The 22,873-nt window shown below is 41.3% G+C and overlaps 1 protein-coding gene across 4 annotated transcripts in view; it reads right to left on the reverse strand.

Moving 5' to 3' along the window:
• The window catches only part of MAP3K12 (mitogen-activated protein kinase kinase kinase 12), a 231,223-nt gene that overhangs the window by 97,010 nt on the left and 111,340 nt on the right, over positions 1 to 22,873 (reverse strand). For 2 of the 4 annotated variants that reach the window (XM_073613598.1, XM_073613599.1), the window contains one exon: positions 5,384 to 5,864. In XM_073613598.1, the coding sequence (XP_073469699.1) occupies positions 5,384 to 5,798 (415 nt within the window). In that variant the 5' untranslated portion in view covers positions 5,799 to 5,864. Of the gene's footprint in view, positions 1 to 5,383; positions 5,865 to 16,123; positions 16,252 to 17,757; positions 18,049 to 22,873 lie in introns of those variants that run through there. The other 2 variants (XM_073613600.1, XM_073613601.1) reach the window with 2 other exon arrangements.

Here is a 22,873-nt window from a genome sequence, read left to right on the forward strand (position 1 = left end):
GAAGCAGCAAGAGGGCTTCTCTCGCTATATCACACAAATAAACTAGCAAATGTGTGTCCTTTTATGAACATAAGCAGAACTACAGGTAAAAAAGACCCTCAAGACACAATAGTCCACACAAAAGCTTAGGGCAGGCACCTTTTCAATATTGTCAGTATAGATATGTATAAGTAGGCCCCCACTGACAACCTCAACATCTTGCACTGGATCGGGTTTGTTGCCTTCTTCAATTTGGGGAGAACCAGTACTACAAAACAAGCATTGGAAGAAAGCGCACCAGCCTAGTGCATTACCATAAGACTCATTGGCATTTATTTTATTCATTAAAGAGTCTTACGGCAATGCACTAGGCTGGTGCGCTTCCTTCCAATGCTTGTTTCCTTTTAGCCACGTTCATTTAGGCTGAATTTTTTTTAGGCAGAGTCATTCATAACACCTCAATATACAGACAGTAAAAATCTGAAAATATTTTAACGTCAAAATGTGTTATTTGGTCAACTTGTGGCTGATATGTACAGTCAATGAGTGCAGAATGACCTTATCATAAGGCTGTGTGAGAACGGAGGTGAACCAGTGGTATAACAGGAAGAGCAGCAGCTGATTGAAAACCAGGGTAAATGTAAGAGGAGGCTAGAGGGCTGATGATTGTCGACCATGTGTAAAAAAAAAAAAAGAGGAGACAGAATGGTAGTTTACTGTGGGCTTGGAGACTGAAGAGGAAAGAGATTGTAGAGAAAAGTTGATCATGGTGGGTGGATAAGGGGGGACAGGAGAAATGATTTTTGCTAACAAAGGAACATGGGGAGAGCAGAAACTTATTGACCTGGATTGAGAAACCATGGATTGAAGAGGAGGAGGGCACAATGAAGGCTGATCTTAGGGCACAGTGAAAATAGATAACAGGCAGAGGATGGGCGAAGAGGTGGTGGGGGGATGAGCATGGCTTGGAGGAGACAAAGCAGGCCAACTGTAGACTGGGGAGACAGGAGGGACACTGCAAGATAATTGTTCCTGAGAGGCGGAGAAGCAGAAGCTGGTCATAGATCAGAAAAGAGGAAAGCAGTGTAAGAGGTATGGGCCTGGTATTCAGAAAGCAGAGAAGAAGCCGGTCAGGGCTGAGACAGAAAGGAGACAAGCAGCAGCTGTATGTGGAGCACTTGAAGGGTAGGCATAGGTCTCCTAGGAGGGAGGGCATAGAACCACTAGGAGGATAGGCAGAGTGGGAGCTCAACATGGGACACAATGGTAGGTAATTATGGTCAAGGCAAGGAAGTAAAGTGCAGTGGAGGCTGTTTGCAGCAGTGGTGGGGGAGGAAAACACAACAGATGCTGTTTGTGGCACAGATAGGGATGAAGGCAGAGAAGGAATTGATTATTTCCAGGAAAGGGAGAGCAGCAGCTGATCACGACAGGAAAGAAATGGAGTGTAAGAGACCATGTTTGGAAAAAGGAAGGAAGAAACAGCAGCTGATCATTGAATGGAGGCAATGGAAATAGGGATTATGATTTATAATCATCCGTAATGCAGACACAGTTAGACAAGAAAAACAAGGCAGCACAACAAATAGGCAATGCTGTATTCTGCATTTGGAAGATGAAGTACTGTGCAGCTGTTTGCACCATCCGCAACAATCTACAGTAATGCCACGTACACACGAGCAGAATTTCTGACAGAAAGAGTCCGATGGGAGCTTTTCATTGTATATTCCGACCATGTGTATGCCCCATCGGACTTTTTCTGTTGAAAATTCAGATGGACTTAGATAGAGAACATGTTCTATATTTTTCCGATGGAACAAATTACTATCGGAAAAAACGCTCGTCTGTATGCTGTTCCGATGCACTAAAAATGACGCATGCACTAAAGCAAGTACGAGACGGAAGCTATTGGCTACTGGCTATTGAACTTCCGTTTTCTAGTCCCGTCGTACGTGCTGTACGTCACCGCGTTCTGGACGGTCGGAATTTGGTGTGACCGTATGTATGCAAGACAGCTTGAGCGTCTGTCGGAAAAACCTTCAGAGTTTATTCCCACGGCAAAACCGGTCGTGTGTACAGCGCATAAGGGAAATGACCTGCCACAAAAGGGATTCTTGCACATTTATGTAGGAGAACACTTTATATGTGTTTGATACTCAGTATCCACTATGGTAGTCGTCTGGGCACAACAGGTATGGTATCTATTGCACAGAAAGGACAGTACTATGGAAAACAGAGAGCTCAGAATGCCTGGAAACAAAGGGTGCAGAAGCACTGTAGCTACAGGGTTTCTCATTATAGTGGAACTAAAGCCTAGTAAGGGAGGGTTATAACCCCTGTCAGTTTCTTTTTTGTCATCTGTATCCCACAGAAGAGATTTCCCTTCACTCTCAGTCCCTTTACCAAAACAAGAAGTGAGGAGAAATCTCTCCAAAGTAATGGAATCCATCACTGTCCCTATTGTCACCAGAACTAGTGTCGCCATGGGAAGATTTCCTTTCTATTCCTTTTCTGGTGACAACCCAAAATGTGGGATTTTCTTCCACTTTCACTGATAACAGTAAACAGGATAAATAGAGAGGATGAACCTCCCTAACAGAGGCACAGACAGCAATAAAAACCTGACAGGGGTTGCAATCTCTATCCACAACTAAAAAAAAAAAAGAGTTTTGCTTTTAGTTATACTTTAGAGTACCAGAAAAAGCATAGGGCATGAAGGAGTGTGTAACACAGAATGCAGTAGACTGTAGTAGGCCCCGTTCATACTACTTGAATGAACTGCCTTTTTGGGCAACAAGCTTCATACAATGTTTAAAGGCACATTTTGCCGTGATTGCCGCACGAGTCTGTCGTGTGTTAATTGAGGCAAAATTGCACCAAATTTGGGGTGCCTGCTATTCTAGATTCCGAAGTGTGAACTGGGTCTTAAGGATAAAGATCATGGTGAAAAATCAATATAGACAAGATCAGGCTGTTGCGTAGATAGTTGTCAGAGAATGTAAAGTGGAAAATGGGGGAAGGCCACTACAGAAATTATGGGGAGAGCACCAACTAAGGCTAGTGTGCACATGGTGAAAAAAAGCTGAGAAACAGGAGTGAGTGGATTTTGGAGAACTCTGTTCTTTATGTCTTTTTCCACCAGTCGATAAGCTATCATAAACTCAGGATGTTACCCTCCTAGGAGAAAGAAGAAAACCAAAAAGTTCTACTTACTCTAGTCTCTGCACCCTAAGTTCATCCTTAAAGTGATTGTAAAGGTTTGTTTTTTTTTTTTGAAATAACATGTCACATTTATCTGCACACAACACACAGCGTCACACACAGCACACAGCGTCCCCGATCCTCCTTTTCTGGGGTCCCCCGGCAGCGCTCCTGGCTTGTCCTCTTCGGCGAGTGCCCCCATGGAGACACTTCCGAGTCCTGCTGCTGCGTTCATTGACACAGACAGCAGGAATCGGGCCGCCCCTGGATCCCGTGTCACTGGATTTGATTGACAGCAGTGGGAGCCAATAGCTCCTGCTACTATTAATCTATCCAATGAGGACGCCTGAAGCTGATGGGCTTGTCCTCGACGCTGGAACGATCGGGTTCAGGTAAAGAAAAGGGGGGTTCTGGGGGGCTGCTGCACTACAGAAGGTTTTTCACCTTAATGCATAGAATGCATTAAGGTGAAAAAACTTGGGACTTTACAACTCCTTTAATAAGCCTGATACTGAAATCATTAGAGGATGGAGTGCAGTGATGCATTCTACTAAGCTGGTCTGTCTGTGTGATCCCTATTTAGTATTTGTGGGAAAGAACATTTGTGACCTACAATGAAGCAATTTAGAGAACACCAAGAGAATGTAATGAAATGTTACATCTCTTTTTTCTGGGCCAGAGCAGTGTAAGATACTATTTTACTGACTTTCTCAATTAAGAGAAACATTTAAAAACTAGAAAAACTGATCAGACTACACTAGCTTCTTCATATATAATGACACTACATATATATGGAAGCAGATAACATAAAAGGATATGTTTATAAAAAAAAGTGTGAAAGGAAATAAAACACAAACACTTATTTTACTTGTCACACAATAGGTCCTAGGAGACCAATTTCAGGGAAGATCTTGTATTTTGTTCAGGTTGCATGGGTAACCACATTCATGCTCTTCATAGGTAACTAGTCCATTAGGAGACATACAGAAGATAGATTGACAGTCAGAATCCCTATACAGTATTGTATTTTGTCAATCAGCCTTCATTGCACGATTTCTTTTTAGGCAAAATACACTTTTAGTTTAATACTTAAAATGGTTGTAAACCTCAGGCATGAAATATGAACAAAGCATATCCCTCTATAGCAGGGATATGCAATTAGCGGACCTCCAGCTGTTTCAGAACTACAAGTCCCATGAGGCATAGCAAGACTCTGACAGCCACAAGCATGACACCCAGAGGCAGAGGCATAATGGGACTTCTAGTTTTGCAACAGCTTGAGGTTCGCTAAGCATATCCCTGCTTTATAGTGTGTGCGCATCTCAATTAAAAGCGCTGATGCTGCATACACACGGTCGGAATTTCCATCAAAAAGAGTGTGATGGGAGCTTTTGGTCGGATATTCCGACCGTGTGTATGCTCCATCCAATTTCTTCTGTCTGAATTTCCGCCAGCAAAAGAATGAGAGCTGGTTCTCTATTTTTCCGACGGAAAAAGTTCTTGACGGAAATTCCGTTTGTCTGTATGCAATTCCAACGCATGCCAAGCATGCTCGGAAACAATTTGACACATGCTTGGAAGCATTGAACTTCATTTTCCCGGCACGTCATAGTGTTGTACATCACCGCGTTCTTGACGGTCGAAAGTTCAGAGAACTTTTTTTTGACCGTGTGTATGCAAGCCAAGCTTGAGCGGAATTCTGTCGGAAAAATCATCCAAGATTTTTCCGACGGAAATTCCGCTCGTGTGTACGGGGAAAAGTCTAATTTCTGTCTGTTGCCTTGTTCCTCTGCTATCAGCATGAGTCACTTCTGTGAAGTTTTCCTGACACCAAGAGAGAAAAGGTAACAGGGGAGGGATCTGCTGCTGATTGACAGTCTCAGCTCTGTTCATTGTAAGCTCTGTAGAGGCGGGGTGTGTCCCTTCCCTCCAATCAGCTCTCAGAGGTCTCCTCGCTGATCTCTGCAGAAAGTAACTTCGGCTCTCCACCCCCTTTTTTCTGAACTCTCAGACAAGCTTTATATTTCAGCACTTTGAAGAGATGTAGAAAAAAGAGGGCTGCAGGTAAACAAGTACAAGTTACAGTATGTAGGAGTATTTGTTTCATCTCTGTGTATCACTTGAGTCCAGTCACTTCACTGGGTATAATGAAGGGTTTACAACCACTTTAATGTCCACTCCATGTTTGCATTTCTCCACTTACCTTCTTCATGCTTGTGTTCCGTAGAATAGGTTTTTCCAATCATAGCCCAAACTGGCTTCAGACAGCCAAAAAGTCCACCCAAGAACCCAACTCCAGCCTGACACTGCATGCGTCCTTCCCCAAGAGCTCGACATGGCCTGTCATCTCCCAAGCCAGCTGCTGCTCCTCCACCACCTCTGTCCTCGGGTTCTTGTTGGTCTTGAGGAACACTGTGTGTAAGAGGAGAGGATGAATCCTCATGGGGAAGAGTGACTTCTGTCCGCACCATATCACGCAATACACATTGTGTAGGGGTTAGTTCTTGCTCTGGGGTGCATCCAGGTGGCGTATCAGTGTCCAATCTCCGGATTGGTCCATCTATCAGTAGGCTGGCAAAGGATGGAGAAGGGGTGCGGGTGTCATGTAGGCATGCCATTATAATTCATGTGGCAAGATAATAGAATTTAATTTAGAAATATCTGCTAAATTGTTAGCGATGAACCTAAAAAAAATAAAAATAAAAAATGAATAAGCACAAGGTTATTATAATTAATATTAAATGTAAGGACTTATAATTTATACATTTTCTAAGCCAACTCATTAAAACAATAATAACTGATTAAATACATCTTACTTAGATGGATATTTTATATTTCCAATGCAACAAACTTTTTAATCACTTTTTTCATCTGGGCAAAAGCATCAAGGTAACAAATGATTACCTATTTAAACATTATAATAGTGCTAGGATTAGGATATGCTAAAATCAAATTCCTATAAATGTTTTTTTTTTTAAATTAGGTAAGTATACACATCTCTCCTACTTAACTGGATATTTCAAGGCAGGTCACAGAAATATTGCTGTTACAGTTGTCGTATTAGAACTGATTATATTGCTTATGTGTAATCTTCTAATAATACAATTACAGTACAGTATCACAGTACAATTGTTACTTGAACACCGTAATCATATTATACAGTACACTATTGCAACATGCTTTATACTGTACTTGAATTCCATTAACTCATTTGCATTTATACGTCTGAAAGCCTCAAATCTTACTAGTAATCTCCTCTAAGTGTATAATGCAATCTTGGGGATTTCACAAAAAAATGCAAACCTCACAAAGGCTGGCAGAGACTTATGACTGCAGCTACTGGGGAGTAATAGATGCTCCATAAAACTAATCCCTTTAATTCTTATAACACTAATGCTTTCTTAGTGCAATTACACTTACTTTAAACCTTTCACTGCATAAGTAAACTCAGGGGTCAGCGTCAGGACACAAGGCGGAGGTCCAAGTGACCGAACATACTAAAAGAGCTCTCTGTGCTCCTAATACACACCAATCAGCATCTTCCTTTCCCGCGCTCTTTTGGCAAGCTATGACAAAGAACATTATGTTTGCTGGGAGGACAATAAAGTTTTTATGACTTTTTTAGGCAGACGACCTGCAGAGTAGCAGCACTTTGCTATGCCTTTTTTTATCAATCGATATATTTTCTACCTAGTCCTCATACATTGTTCCCCTGAAATGGGTTGGCTCTTTGTATAGTCTTCCATTTGATTTTTTTATTGGAGTAGATTTACATATTTATCGAATTGTCAGTTCTTGTTGCTCACCTCCAGATGTATATGGTTGCAAAAGAAAAGACCCTGCAAGTGTAATGTTACTGCATATACTTCATCATTGCATCTGCAGCGCAAGGAAAAATGTTCTTAATGCAAAGTATGGTAAGCCAGCCAATCAGAATTTTTAATTAAGTCTAACGCAAGGTTTCTTGTTGCTTTAAAAAAACTTGTTTGGAGCAGCTTGACTTAAAAATTAACTATTTTAAGCGGAGCTCCATCCAAAAGGGGAAGTTCCGCTTCAAGTACTCCTCCCCTGAAACATTTGGTGCGCCATTTTTTTTGGGGGGGGGGCGGGTACCTAGTTTAGACAGGCACCCACCCCAACTTCCACTCGTAACGCCTAGGCAATCCGAGTGGAAATTCTCCTCTACCCCCATCCCACCTCCTGCAGCCTTCTGGGTCACGTCACAGGTCCCAGAAGACTACCGGACCATTCAGGAGGCGCAGCGTGACTGGTGCATGCACAGTGGGCACCCAGCTGTGAAGCCACAAGTATGTCACAGCCAGGTGCCCATAATTAGGATGCCGGGGAGAGAACCCTGGGAGAAGGGACGACTTGGGTGAGCACATCGCTGGATCATGGGACAGGAGAATGTGTGTTTATTAAAAGTCAGCAGCTACAGTTTGTTTGGCTGCTGACTTTTAATAAACACAAACACCACAAGAAATCTACAGTTAGGCCTAAGCCAGACCATTGCAAGGTAGATTCTGAATGGTTGTTTTGAATACAGGAATTTGCATGTGACATCATTGTAGGCTTCATTGTAGTCTTAGAGCCTCGAGGATCAACACAGCAACTATGCAAGAAGTTTTAGGGGCAGTTTGCACTAGAATGCTGTGCAGGAAACCCGTGTTTTGGACCAGTTTCCTGCACCGCATTCCAATCATTGCTCTTGCAATCTGCAGTGGGGTCAGTGCAAAGTTCACGACACACCACATGCAGGCCGCAAATGCCCTGCCATGTGGTCCGGTTTCAGTGTGTTTCCAAAAGTAGTGCATTCACATGCACTACTTTTGGTGCAGTGCGATTCACATGCAGTTCCTAGTGTGAATGGGCCTTTAACCCCTTCCTGCCCGCACTATAGCCAAAAGCTTACTTTGCCAGGAGGGCATCCATGGACACCCTCCAGTGATCATGCTGCCTGCGTGCTGCCTGCCCGCGCGCCACCTTCAGACTCAGCTGAGCACAGATCGGGGTAAAGGGTCAACCACGGCGGATCTTTGCCACATGATCAGCTGTGTCCAATGACAGATGATCACGATGTAAACACAAGCCACTTATCTGCTTTCCTTCCCCCGCACTGACAGCGAGGGGAGAGGAGAGCCGATAACCGGCTTGTGTTAAAGAGACATCTACACTGATTATCCATGTCCTGATTATCAGTGCAGCCCCAACAGTGCCCACCAGTGCTGCCAATCAGTGCCTTCTCATCAGTTTCACCTATCAGTGCTGCCTACCAGTGCCTATCAGTACCACCTATCATTGCCCCTCAGTGCCGCCTATCAGTGCTTATCAGTTCCACCTATCAGTGCCCCTCAGTGCCGCCTATCAGTGCTTATCAGTTCCACCTATCAGTGCCCATCAGTGCCGCCTATCAGTGCAGCTTCATCAGTGCACACCAATACTGCCTTATCAGTGCCCATCAGTGCCATCTACCAGTGCCTATCAGTGCAGCCTCATTAGCGCACATCAGTGAAGGAGAAAAATTACCTGTTTGCAAAATTTTATAACAAACTATGAAAAAAACATATTTTTTCCCAAATGTTTGGTCTTTTTTACTTTGTTTAACAAAAAATAAAAAACCCCAGTGGTGGTTAAATACCACCAAAAGAAAGCTCTATTTGTGTGAAAAAAAAATAATAAAAAATTCATATGGGTACAGTGTTTCATGGCCGCGCAAAGTGTGACAGCACTGAAAGCTGAAAATTGGCCTGGGCAGGAAGGGGTAAAAGGGGTATTGCAAGGCTGCCTGGGAAGTGGTCATACATGGAGGCATATACAATAAGGACATGAAAAATGGGCGAAGTGTAGTAGCCATAGCAAACAATACGCAGTAATTTTTCATTTTAGTGAAGTTTAAAAAAAAAAAGTATGGGTTTTGAAAAAAAACAAACAATTATACTCACCTAGGCGGATGCTGCATCTGTCCCCCACCGCCTTTAGGAGAACCAAGTAATCAAAGACCACTGATTGCTCGGTTCTTCAGTTACTGACATTGGACTGTGGAGGGGGCGGGGCCAGTTGGCTAAGGCTTTTCAGAAGCACGCTGAGATGCTGAGCCAGCTGCCAGTCAGGCATTTGGGTGGATCCCGACATTGAAGTTGGGATTCGTCCAGAGTCTGGTCTGGCTGAGTCTGGGTCACAGGAGTGCAGAATAAAGTACACTCCTGTGACCTACAGGAGAAGTAGGGCCTAAAATGCTTTAACCCTACTTCTCCTTTACATAGATAAAAGGTGAAATTGGATTGGTAGCTATGGAATACTGCAATCAGCAAATGAATGTGTGTTGTATTGTGCATCTCTGAAAGGATATCTAAAACCAGGAACAAAAATGCAATATAGTTCAGCGTAAAAGTTCCTAGATGTGGTGGCTGCATTAGGTTTCCTTTTGCAGACCAAGAATATTTTCTGCAAGTACAGAAAAATACCTGTTAATCCTGCCAAAATTCTACTGTCCTTATAACTTCCTGTACAATGAACTGAAAGCTCAGACAATGTTATCAGCTTTCCCAGCTACCTTCTATGAACTGCAGTATACTGCCTCTTTATGTAATGAAGATGAGGAGAGGGTAAGGTTTTTGTAGACTAAGTAAGGAAAGCAAGGAGAAAAGCCTAATAAAAGAAAACGAATGCAGCCACCAAATCTAAGGTCTGGTAAGCTGCAATATATTATTATTATTTTTTTATTTTTTTTTTGGAGGGCGGGGGGTTGGGGTGGTTGTTGGGGGATAGATATGCTTTAAAATCCTGTCCTGCGACCTCCTTCTGCTTCCCTTCCCGAGTAAGTGAGTGGGAGGAGCTGAGATTCCCCTCTGATGAATGCAAGCTGGCAGAAGGAGGTCACATGTCTGGACAGAGCTCTGCAAAGAAGGTATTTAGTATTACAATTTTAGGAAAAAACACACACTGTACTGAACAGAGACCTAAACCAGAGAGAATTAAAGTAATTAATACATGTTTCTTTATTTTACAAGCACTGAAGCAGCTGCAGGGAATATAATTACATAGGCATGGGAGAAGAGGAGAGGGGCGGGGAAGAGATCGGCTCTCACACAGACTATGGAACTGACTGGGAGAGGGAAGGGAAGGGGGGAGTTGCAGAGATGCGGAGGAGAAAACTGGATGACAGAGGCAAGTAAACTGGCCACAGAGATCAGCAGCCATGAGAAACATGGTTATTTTACAGAGGGGAAGACAGGAACAGGCAGGATCAGCCAGGTATTGTACAACATAGAAAGGGACAATTAACATGGCAAAAGCACGGTGTTATATCTCATGCCTTAAAGGGACTGGAGAATGTTTTTTTTTGGGTTACAACCACTTTAAGTAAAGGTTATTGAATATAGTACCTGCAAGCATTCCTAACCGTTAGCTGATCCTAGTGATACTAGGCAGTTTTTCCATTACAGTACATTCTATAAACAAAACCATTTTCAGAATCAAAAGGATTAAAATGGGTACTAAAGGGCATTTTTGAATTTCCATATTTCCTGGCTGTGCCTTTACAATAACATATTTGTCAGAAGTGTGGAATTATATTTTATTACATAGTTGCCCAATTGTGGCAGAAATTTTGTCCACAGTGCTGAATGGTAACCCGGCAGGACATACATTTGAGAACTGCCTACAGGAGAAGGTTTTGTTCTTTGCTTTACTAGTAAGTGACTCACAGATCTGATACAAGTATCCAAGTGAAACATTTTCACAGCTGCATGCTTGTTGTGGGTGAGTGACTTATGAAGATGAAAAGGCTGAGCCCCAGAATATGCGTCAGCCATGACAACTGCCATATTTCTATTCTGACAGGTTACTATGAAAGTCTTTTTTTAACCACATTATACAATACATGGTAAGTAAATTGCATCAGTGGGCCTTTTAGAGTCAAATAGTATTAAGGGCAGTAGGTTTTATGTCCATTCATCAATGTATCGTGGCTCTGCTATCAAAATTGTGGAAACGCAACTCAGCACAGAACACAAAATACAGAATACTACCAGCGCACTGTATAATATATTTTGCCATATGGTTTACCTACAAAAACTGGCAACTCATATTACATAACACAGTAACTGCTTACTATGCAATGCCGCATTGCTTAGTAAACTGATTTACAGATTAGATTAGTATACAGCTGCTTTAGCCAGTCTGGACTGTGAGCACATGAATGCAGTGCTCTGTCCATGGTGCTGAAATACCCTGCACCATATGGAATTATATCAATCACCTTTATGTATAGTAGCTTTTCTCAACGTTTTTATCCCAAACCATTAAAATAATTTTCAGGGACCTATGTTAAAATTAATTCATTGGGGGAGAAGGGGGAAATAATGCCCCTTTGCATTGGTGGTCAGTAGGAAGAATGCCCCCCCCCCCCCCCACAAGGGTGTTTAGAGTATTATGCAGGTACCATCAGATGGGATGTCAACCAGCCGCAGCTCAAGGAACCCCTAGCAACCTCTGGAGGAACCCTGGTTGAGAATGGCTGGTGCATAGAAATGTACAACAGAGAAGTAAAAATATACATGTCAACTTGTCCCCATGGTAGAATTAAAACATAGGTTGTGCCCCAAAAAAATAATGTTTAATAAAAAAAAAAAAAAAAAAAACACAGTTAGTGCCAATTCAAACTATGTAGAAATCAGTGAACCTTTAGAGAAGTACTTCAAGCTTTACTTCATCGTTGGTTCCCAGTGACCTCAGATGGGCTATTGCATACTGCTTTGAATTTCTTCCCATCCTCTCTGTATCTATACATTCTGCCCCATCCTCTCTGTACCTGTACATTCTGTACCTATACATTCTGTCCCATCCTCTCTGTACCTATACATTCTGCCCCATCCTCTCTGTACCTATACATTCTGTCCCATCCTCTCTATAACTATACATTCTGCCCCATCCTCTCTGTACCTATATATTCTGCCCCATCCTCTCTGTACCTATACATTCTTCCCATCATCTCTGTACCTATACATTCTGCCCCATCCTTTCTGTACCTATACATTCTGTCCCATCCTCTCTGTATCTATACATTCTGTCCCATCCTCTCTGTACCTATACATTCTTCCCATTCTCTCTGTACCTATACATTCTGCCCCATCCTCTCTGTACCTATACATTCTGTCCCATCCTCTCTGTACCTATACATTCTGCCCCATCCTCTCTGTACCTATACATTCTGCCCCATCCTCTCTGTACCTATACATTCTGCCCCATCCTCTCTGTACCTATACATTCTGTCCCATCCTCTCTATAACTATACATTCTGCCCCATCCTCTCTGTACCTATACATTCTTCCCATCATCTCTGTACCTATACATTCTGCCCCATTCTCTCTGTACCTATACATTCTGTCCCATCCTCTGTATCTATACATTCTGTCCCATCCTCTCTGTACCTATACATTCTGCCCCATCCTCTCTGTACCTATACATTCTGCCTCATCATCTCTGTACCTATACAGTCTGCCCCATCATCTCTGTACCTATACATTCTGCCCCATCCTTTCTGTACCTATACATTCTGCCTCATCATCTCTGTACCTATACAGTCTGCCCCATCATCTCTGTACCTATACATTCTGCCCCATCCTCTCTGTACCTATACATTTTGTCCCATCCTCTCTGTACATATACATTCTGTCCCATCCTCTCTGTACCTATACATTCTGTCCCATCCTCTCTGTACCTATACATTCTGTCCCATCCTCTCTGTACCTATACATTCTGCCCCATCCTCTCTGTACCTATAAATTCTGCCTCGTCATCTCTGTACCTATACATTCTGCCCCATCCTCTCTGTACCTATACATTCTGCCACATCATCTCTGTACCTATACAGTCTGCCCCATCATCTCTGTACCTACACATTCTGTCCCATCCTCTCTGTATCTATACATTCTGTCCCATCCTCTCTGTACCTATACATTCTTCCCCATCATCTCTGTACTTATACATTCTGCCCCATCATCTCTGTACCTATACATTCTGCCCTATCATCTCTGTACCTATACATTCTGCCCCATCCTCTCTGTATCTATACATAATTTCCCATGAAGAGGGCAACCAATCAAGAGGGGTTATGCTATCAGATGCAAATCCATATAAAAGCATCATGGGATCACAGCTTTTGCCATTATTTGAACACACTGGTACTGCGTGCTTCCTTTCAGTGCTGATCAGAGCATTGGGGGTGCAATCTTCCCGCTCAGTGCCATGAAGTCATTATCATCATTCATTAAAGATAATGCATTTAATAATTCTCAATGTTAACTGCTCACTGTCCGTAATCCTTACTTCCCACTGGGGTTGATTTACTAAAACTGGAGAGTGTAAAATGTGTGCATGGTAGCCAATCAGCTTCTAACTTCAGCTTGTTTAATTAAAGTGATATTAAAGCCTTTTTTTTAAAATAACAAACATGTTATATCTATCTGCTCTGTGCAATGGCTTTGCACAGAGCAGTCCAGATCCTCCTCTTCTCAGGTCCCTCATCAGCGCTCCAATATCCTCCCTCCTGCTGGGTGCCCCCACAGCAGGCAGATTTCACTGGAGGCACCGAAGCAGGTGCGCTCCCGAGCCGCGGTGTCTTTTCACATATGGAGCCGCAACTTGGCCCCACCCCTTCCATCTCCTATGGCTCCAATTGCTGCCAAAAGCCAATCAGGAGTGCAAAACCCGGAGGGGCAAGGCTCTCATGGACATTGCTGAATCGAGAGGGGGCTAAGGTAAGGAATGGGGGGGTGGGGTTCTGCTGCACACAGATGGTTTTTTACAATCATGCACAGAATGGATGAAGGTAAAGAAACCTTGTGCCTTTACAACCACTTTAAGCTTTGACAAAAAAAACCCTGGAAGCTGATTGGTTAGTAAGCAGAGCTGCACCAGATTTTGCACTCTACAGTTTTAGTAAATCAACTCCATTTTGCTATAAGTAGACAAAGAATTGTGATCAGACTCTACATAGACAAGCAGGTGTTGTATATGTACAGTTTGGGGTCTGTTCACTGCATAACAACCCTAGTTACTGAAGAACCCAACATCCAGACAGTGATCTGCCTCAATGTACAATACCGATGGTCTTTTTTTCTTCAGCAAGGTTGCACACAGACATAAGCAGTCTACTTTTTCATGTACATTAACTTTCATGTCACAATGACAAAAAAAATGATCTCTCTTAAAGTTTTGGCCATGCAACCTGCTTTAGGTGTCCGTAATTTCTTACCCAATTTAAACACAAATGGTCAAATAAAAAATAATAATAATAATTATACATGCCATTGCTGTTATGTTTTAGTAAGCAGCCTGTCATTTAAAATAAAATGTCATCAACATCCACAATGAAACATGCCAGTGACAATATTACTAAGAAAGGACATTCCACTGCATCATGGTTTCCCAATGTCTGCCAATGCAGCAGCACTAACAGCAACAACAGCAGCCATTGCCGAACAGTACAGATATTTTTCAGTTAGAGTACCACAATGAGACACCGATAAAAAGTCATAAACAGTGTCTGTGTATGATGATCAGAACATACCTGGACTGACTGATGGCACTGGAAGTACCAAGTCAGGACAAAATGTATTACTGGGTATGTCGAGTGGACCAGCAGTCTGAGCTGCCTAAGATTGTCATCCAGGTTTTCACTGTTTATATATATATATTATATAATAATTAATTTGATTATATAATATATAATTAATATTAAAATATATCATTTTTATATAATATATTAACTATATATTTTAATATTAATTATATATTATATAATAAAATTAATTATAATATATATATATATATATATATATATATATATATATATATATATATATTATAATTAATTTAATTATATAATATATAATTAATACATGCCCAATATACAACATCCAAAGAAGGCAGCAATGGCAAAAACTAGTTATTTATCACCATCCTTAATAAAACACACCTTGCCCCTTATTATGTTTCCCTATAGACGCCATTCTTGTATTCAAATATAAAGGGTCTGGTTTGTAGGCACTCAATAAGAAGCATGCTCTCTGCTTTTCCAGAAAAAAAATGATATACTTCCTGTATACATTTTGATATTGGGGCAATATTTCCGAACTGAACAAATCTTTGCCTGAGAACATCCGCCATCTCTATGTAAAGTCCCAATGTACAGATACTGTTGTGTGGTATGAAATCTAACTCTGAACCACGCACAGGATGATCAATAGGCATCAAACATTGTATGGATTCTGTGTGAACATTTTACATGTGCCTATGCTGTCTTTAATATCCTAAGTGCACAGACCCTCAATTCTATGCAGATAATCCATATTTTTTTCTATTTCTATATTTTTATTGGTTTTATGAGAACAGAGTTGGTGATTCCATATCCCGAGACCATTGGGAGGCACATGTCAACTTTGGCTATGCATTCACCTAGAAATCGGATTGAACTCTCAATACTCCTTTTCATTTCAATTGTTCTCATACAACAAAAATCAAAATCATATGAATGAATAGTTGGTGAGCAAAATATCAAACAACATTTTTTTCTAGGCAGCAAAAAGCAAGGAAGGCACACAGCGTGCAGTAACTCATAGCATCCTGTTAGAATTTTGGAACAATAAAAAATAATTGGATACTAGGGGTTCCAGTCCTTTGCACACTGTGCTTTGGTTTGCCTATACTGCTCCTTGGACAATACTACCATAACACCTTCCAATAGTGAAACAAGCCCTGAACAAGCATCATCCAAACAGCAATAGAGGATACATTTCATATACACAATGGCAGCAGAAATATTCAGATCCACAGGCAGTGTGTGTGAAGGGGAAGTGTGGAGTAAAGCACACAGCACGCTGAGCACCAGCTGCCTCCCACTAATACTGTGATTTCCATTCATACACAGCAGTGTGTTTACCATCTGCAGCACCGCTCTCTTCTCCATCATACAACCCCAGACAGTCCCAGCAGTATCCAATGCTACCCACTGACTGCACACAGTGCTGCCAGTCCCATCCATTACACCGGAGCTGCACCCAGGCTTTAGAAGATGACAATTACATCATTCACCGCTAGAGAAGTGAGGACTCATACATTAAATATCCCCCCCCCCAGCAATGGCTCAACAGACTGCCTAACCGGCTCTGTCTACTATACGGTGTGCAGAGAACACTGACAGCCTCTACCCATCTACTCCTAACAACATATGGATTAAATGATAAAAACAGCTTTATTATTCAAGTACAGATCAATAATGATTATATCAGTCATTTTACCTAAACATATTCCATCATCACAAACATAAACTATAATCAGCACATCAACAACAGAAACTGGCACACATATATAAGAAAGAAGTGTGCATGAAAAGATAGATCTCCCTCCACTGAATACTTACAGAATGTGCCAAAGATAAAACATGTGTAATATTTACTGCCTGTATATTATAAGTCATTTATATAACATACATATTTATCATCTATAATAAAAAAATATATTACACCTAGCACTAACTGCTTCCATTCCCATACCATACACTCCATATCAGGTATGGGGAATAGATTATATACGGTTAATGTACATCCACACTGCTGGGTCCCTTCCAAACCCATGACCTACATAGGTAATAAATATACATTTTACACCATAGTATACAGGTGGGGGTCATCAATTATAGGCTGCTGAACAAAATATACTATATCTATTAAATAAACCATTATCTATCTATTCATCTATCTATCTATATAGTCTATTTATTTACCTTTTTACTCTACCTATCCAGTCATCATTCTCTACTTCTATCTATCTATTCTATTTATCTTTTTTTCTATCTATCTATCCAGTCATCATTCTCTCTTTCTTTTGTTCTTTCTATCTATCCATCTTTTAATATGTCCAATGCATTCTATGTATCTTTTTATTCTACCTATCCATCTTTTTATATGTCTATCCAGTCATCATTCTCTTCTATCTATCTTTTTTATTCTACCTATCTATCTTTCTGCCTTCCAGTCATCATTCTCTCTTTCTTTCTATATATCTATCCATCTTTTTATTCTACCTATCAATCTCTCTATATGTCTATCCAGTCAACTATCTCTCTCTCTCTATCTATCTATTGCTCTTTTCCATACATAATGAATGATCTAGGAATTTAGGAAATGGTTAATATAGAAATACATGCTGTCAGTGCCATTCTGTAACATGTGATGTGGCATTATAATAATAATAATAATGATGATGATGATGATGATGATAATGATGATGATGATGATGGTGGTGGAGAGTTCCTGTAGCCCGGATCACACACATCCTCTTGTTTTCCTATAGATCTCTGGGTGCAGACAGTGTATGATGGGTGAGATGCGGTAAGAGGTGAGATAAGAATGTACACAGTGCGGTGTATGGAGTGTATAGAGGGATATCATTGTATACACAGATCTGGTGGGATGTGATGAGAGGAGGCACACACACCGCATGGCCGGACCTCGGCTATGATGTCATGTCAGTGATGTAGATGATTATAGAAGGACACACACGGGGAGGACTGACCTGTGGTCCCGGGGAGATGACACACATGGGTACCGGCCCCGAGCACTCAGCCCGATCAGCGATCCATCCCAGAACTGCTCTCCGCTCCGCTAACAGGACCGGTGCTGTCCTCTCCTGCCTTCTACTGTGTGCCTATAGGAAGCGCTGTGCTGTCTGTCTGGGGGGAGGGGCCCTCCTATGTGGATGATGATTGGCTCCTCCCACCACGTGCTAGCCTAAAGTCTCCCCATACCTGTCCATGTACTACAACCCTCATCATCCCATCCTGTGTGTATACTCATCTCTGATCTATCTTCTAATACCTGTCCATGTACTACAACCCTCATCATCCCATCCTGTGTATATACTCATCTCTGATCTATCTTCTAATACCTGTCCATGTACTACAACCCTCATCATCCCATCCTGTGTATATACTCATCTCTGATCTATCTTCTAATACCTGTCCATGTACTACAACACCTATCATCCCTTTCTATGTATATACTCATCTCTGATCTATCATCTAATACCTGTCCATGTACTACAACACCTATCATCCCTTCCTATGTATATACTCATCTCTGATCTATCATCTAATACCTGTCCATGTACTACAACACCCATCCTATGTATATACTCATCTCTGAAACTCTGATCTGCCTCCTTAGACCTGTCCATGTACTACAACCCTCATCATCCCATGTATAATCTCCGTTCTCCTCCTCATACCTGTCCATGTACTACAACCCTCATCATCCCATCCTGTGTATATATACTCATCTCTGATCTACCTTCCCATACTTGTCCATGTACTACAACACCCATCATCCCATCCTATGTATATACTCATCTCTGATCTACCTTCTCATACTTGTCCATGTACTACAACACTCATCATCCCTTCCTATGTATATATTCATCTCTGATCTACCTTTTCATACCTGTCCATGTACTACAACCCTCATCATCCCATCCTGTGTATATACTCATCTCGGATCTATCTTCTAATACCTGTCCATGTACTACAACACCCATCATCCCTTTCTATGTATATACTCATCTCTGATCTATCATCTAATACCTGTCCATGTACTACAACACCTATCATCCCTTCCTATGTATATACTCATCTCTGATCTATCATCTAATACCTGTCCATGTACTACAACCCTCATCATCCCTTCCTATGTATATACTCATCTCTGATCTATCATCTAATACCTGTCCATGTACTACAACACCTATCATCCCTTCCTATGTATATACTCATCTCGGATCTATCTTCTAATACCTGTCCATGTACTACAACACCTATCATCCCTTCCTATGTATATACTCATCTCTGATCTATCATCTAATACCTGTCCATGTACTACAACACCCATCCTATGTATATACTCATCTCTGAAACTCTGATCTGCCTCCTTAGACCTGTCCATGTACTACAACCCTCATCATCCCATGTATAATCTCCGTTCTCCTCCTCATACCTGTCCATGTACTACAACGCTCATCATCCCATCCTGTGTATATATACTAATCTCTGATCTACCTTCTCATACTTGTCCATGTACTACAACACCCATCATCCCATCCTATGTATATACTCATCTCTGATCTACCTTCTCATACTTGTCCATGTACTACAACACTCATCATCCCTTCCTATGTATATATTCATCTCTGATCTACCTTCTCATACTTGTCCATGTACTACAACACTCATCATCCCTTCCTATGTATATATTCATCTCTGATCTACCTTTTCATACCTGTCCATGTACTACAACCCTCATCATCCCATCCTGTGTATATACTCATCTCGGATCTATCTTCTAATACCTCTCCATGTACTACAACACCCATCATCCCTTTCTATGTATATACTCATCTCTGATCTATCATCTAATACCTGTCCATGTACTACAACACCTATCATCCCTTCCTATGTATATACTCATCTCTGATCTATCATCTAATACCTGTCCATGTACTACAACACCTATCATCCCTTCCTATGTATATACTCATCTCGGATCTATCTTCTAATACCTGTCCATGTACTACAACCCTCATCATCCCATCCTGTGTATATACTCATCTCTGATCTATCTTCTAATACCTGTCCATGTACTACAACACCTATCATCCCTTTCTATGTATATACTCATCTCTGATCTATCATCTAATACCTGTCCATGTACTACAACACCTATCATCCCTTCCTATGCATATACTCATCTCTGATCTATCATCTAATGCCTGTCCATGTACTACAACACCCATCCTATGTATATACTCATCTCTGAAACTCTGATCTGCCTCCTTATACCTGTCCATGTAATACAACCCTCATCATCCCATGTATAATCTCCGTTCTCCTCCTCATACCTGTCCATGTACTACAACCCTCATCATCCCATCCTGTGTATATATACTCATCTCTGATCTACCTTCTCATACTTGTCCATGTACTACAACACCCATCATCCCATCCTATGTATATACTCATCTCTGATCTACCTTCTCATACTTGTCCATGTACTACAACACTCATCATCCCTTCCTATGTATATATTCATCTCTGATCTACCTTCTCATACTTGTCCATGTACAACACTCATCATCCCTTCCTATGTATATATTCATCTCTGATCTACCTTTTCATACCTGTCCATGTACTACAACCCTCATCATCCAATTCTGTGTATATACTCATCTCTGATCTACCTTCATACCTGTCCATATACTGCAACCCTCATCATCCCATCCTGTGTATATACTCATCTCTGATCTACCTTTTCATATCTGTCCATGTACTACAACGCCCATCATGCCTTCCTATGTATATACTCATCTCTGATCTATCTTTTTATACCTGTCCATGTACTACAACCCTCATCATCCCTTCCTATGTATAAACTCATCTCTGATCTGCCCCCTCTTACTTGTCTATGCACTACAACACCCATCATCCCTTCCTATGTCTATACTCTTCTCTGAAACTCTGATCTGCCTCCTCATACCTGTCCATGTACTACAACCCTCATCATCCCATGTATAATCTCTGTTCTGCCTCCTCATACCTGTCCACGTACTACAACCATCATCATCTCATTCTGTGTATTTATACTCATCTCTGATCTACCTTCTCATACCTGTCCATGTACTACAACACCCATCACCCCATCCTGTGTATATACTTATCTCTGATCTACCTTCTCATACCTGTCCATGTACTACAACACCCATCATCCCATCCTATGTATATACTCATCTCTGATCTACCTTCTCACACCTGTCTATGTTTTACAGCACCCATCATCCCATCCTATGTATATACTCATCTCTGATCTACCTTCTTATACCTTTCCATGTACTACAACACCCATCATCCCATCCTGTGTATATACTCATCTCTGATCTACCTTCTTATACCTGTCCATGTACTACAACACCCATCATCCCATCCTGTATATATAGTCATTTTTGATTTTCCTCCTCATACCTGTCCATGTACTACATTCCCATCATCCCTTCCCTTGTATATACTTTCTTTGATGATTTGCTCCTCATTGGGTGTGCCTGGCTCCTATATATTCTTACAGTGGCCATACACAATTTGATAAATGATGGATTTCTTTTCCAATCAATCTCTCCCAATAGGAAAAATCAATCTATAGTTGACAACACAATCGATCGATATGCTACAAATGCAAAAGTGGAATTCAATCGATAGATTGAAGATATGATCGCAAGTCATCCATCGTATGTCTTTATCCACCAGGCAACTTCATAATCCAATCAATCAAATTTATGACGGAATCATCTAAATGTTGTTTATTGTTGCAACACAATCAGTAATTCTCCACTCTGGCCAATTGGCTGTCTGAACAAATTCTATCAAAACTGAGTCTAAATCAATCAGATGGGATGTTATGGCTATTTGATCGGTTTCTGAATTGCACATCGATCAGATAATAAAATGGAAGCGTGAATAACCAAGAGGTAAGTAAAAACACTGCGCTCTATAGAAAACAAAAGTGCATAAGCAGCAGCATACGTTGTGACAAACAACTAAGGATAAAATTTAAAAAATGCAGCGCTAAGTACTATTATAGCTAAGAAAAAATAAATAAATAAATGGATAAATAGAAACATACATGAGTCCATATATGCCTATCAATAAAAAATGTGATAACAAAACATAAGTCCAAAGAGTACAATAAGGTGCGTAATGGAGGATTAACTCATAGTCCATACATTGAAGATAGAACAAAGATGGATGGTTGAAGACCCAAAGGACTGGTAGATGTAGTGTACATCCATAGGACTAGGTTGGCATCGATGGTATTAAACATCAGATAAATAAGTAAAGATGGGTACTCTTACCAAAAAAGGTGGACTCCCCTGTCAGCGACATGGAGTCAATCGGGCAATGAGCCCCATCGGGCCGGGAAGGAAATCCAGGATGTTGAAATTCACAGGGTAAACTTCCAGCAGCAGGAACCCGGAGGGACATGTAACAGGTGCCCAGAATGGAAATTTCCAGGTGTAGAATGGTAAAACAGCACTGGTCATCCAAAGGGAGTATATTCTTATGTAAAAGAAAAAAATCACCGCTTCGGCATGGTGCAGGTAAAAAAACAGGAGGGTTTTTATTGCTAAAAAGCCATAACAAATAAAATAGTGATCACAAGGATTAAAAATCAAAGCAGCATGGAGGAGAGGTACAGACGGACGCGTTTCGACCCAATGGTCTTCAACTGGGGCATGGACACCTCACTCCAGACTGCTCATATTTATAAATGATGATAAATTACATGATTGATGGGGAAGGCGGTCAAATCACATATCATTGGATGAGTAGCATTATGCAACACCGGAAGTGATCCTCCTTCTGTGGGATGGTGACCGTGCCTCATTGGATGATTTCATGAGTACACTCAACCAGAATGACCGGGGTATCTCTTTGAGTTATGAGGCAAGTTCCTCCAAGATTTATTTCTTGGATCTCGAAGTCCTGGTTACATTCCGGTCGACAGTTGTCACCAGGAACAATGGCTCAGAGCGATCCCACGAGGTCAATTTTTATGGCTACGTCGCAATTGCACCAGAACTTCTGATTTCCTGT

This window comes from Aquarana catesbeiana, linkage group LG02 (genome assembly GCF_042186555.1).
Source record: "Aquarana catesbeiana isolate 2022-GZ linkage group LG02, ASM4218655v1, whole genome shotgun sequence".
Classification (NCBI taxonomy): Eukaryota; Metazoa; Chordata; class Amphibia; order Anura; family Ranidae; genus Aquarana; species Aquarana catesbeiana.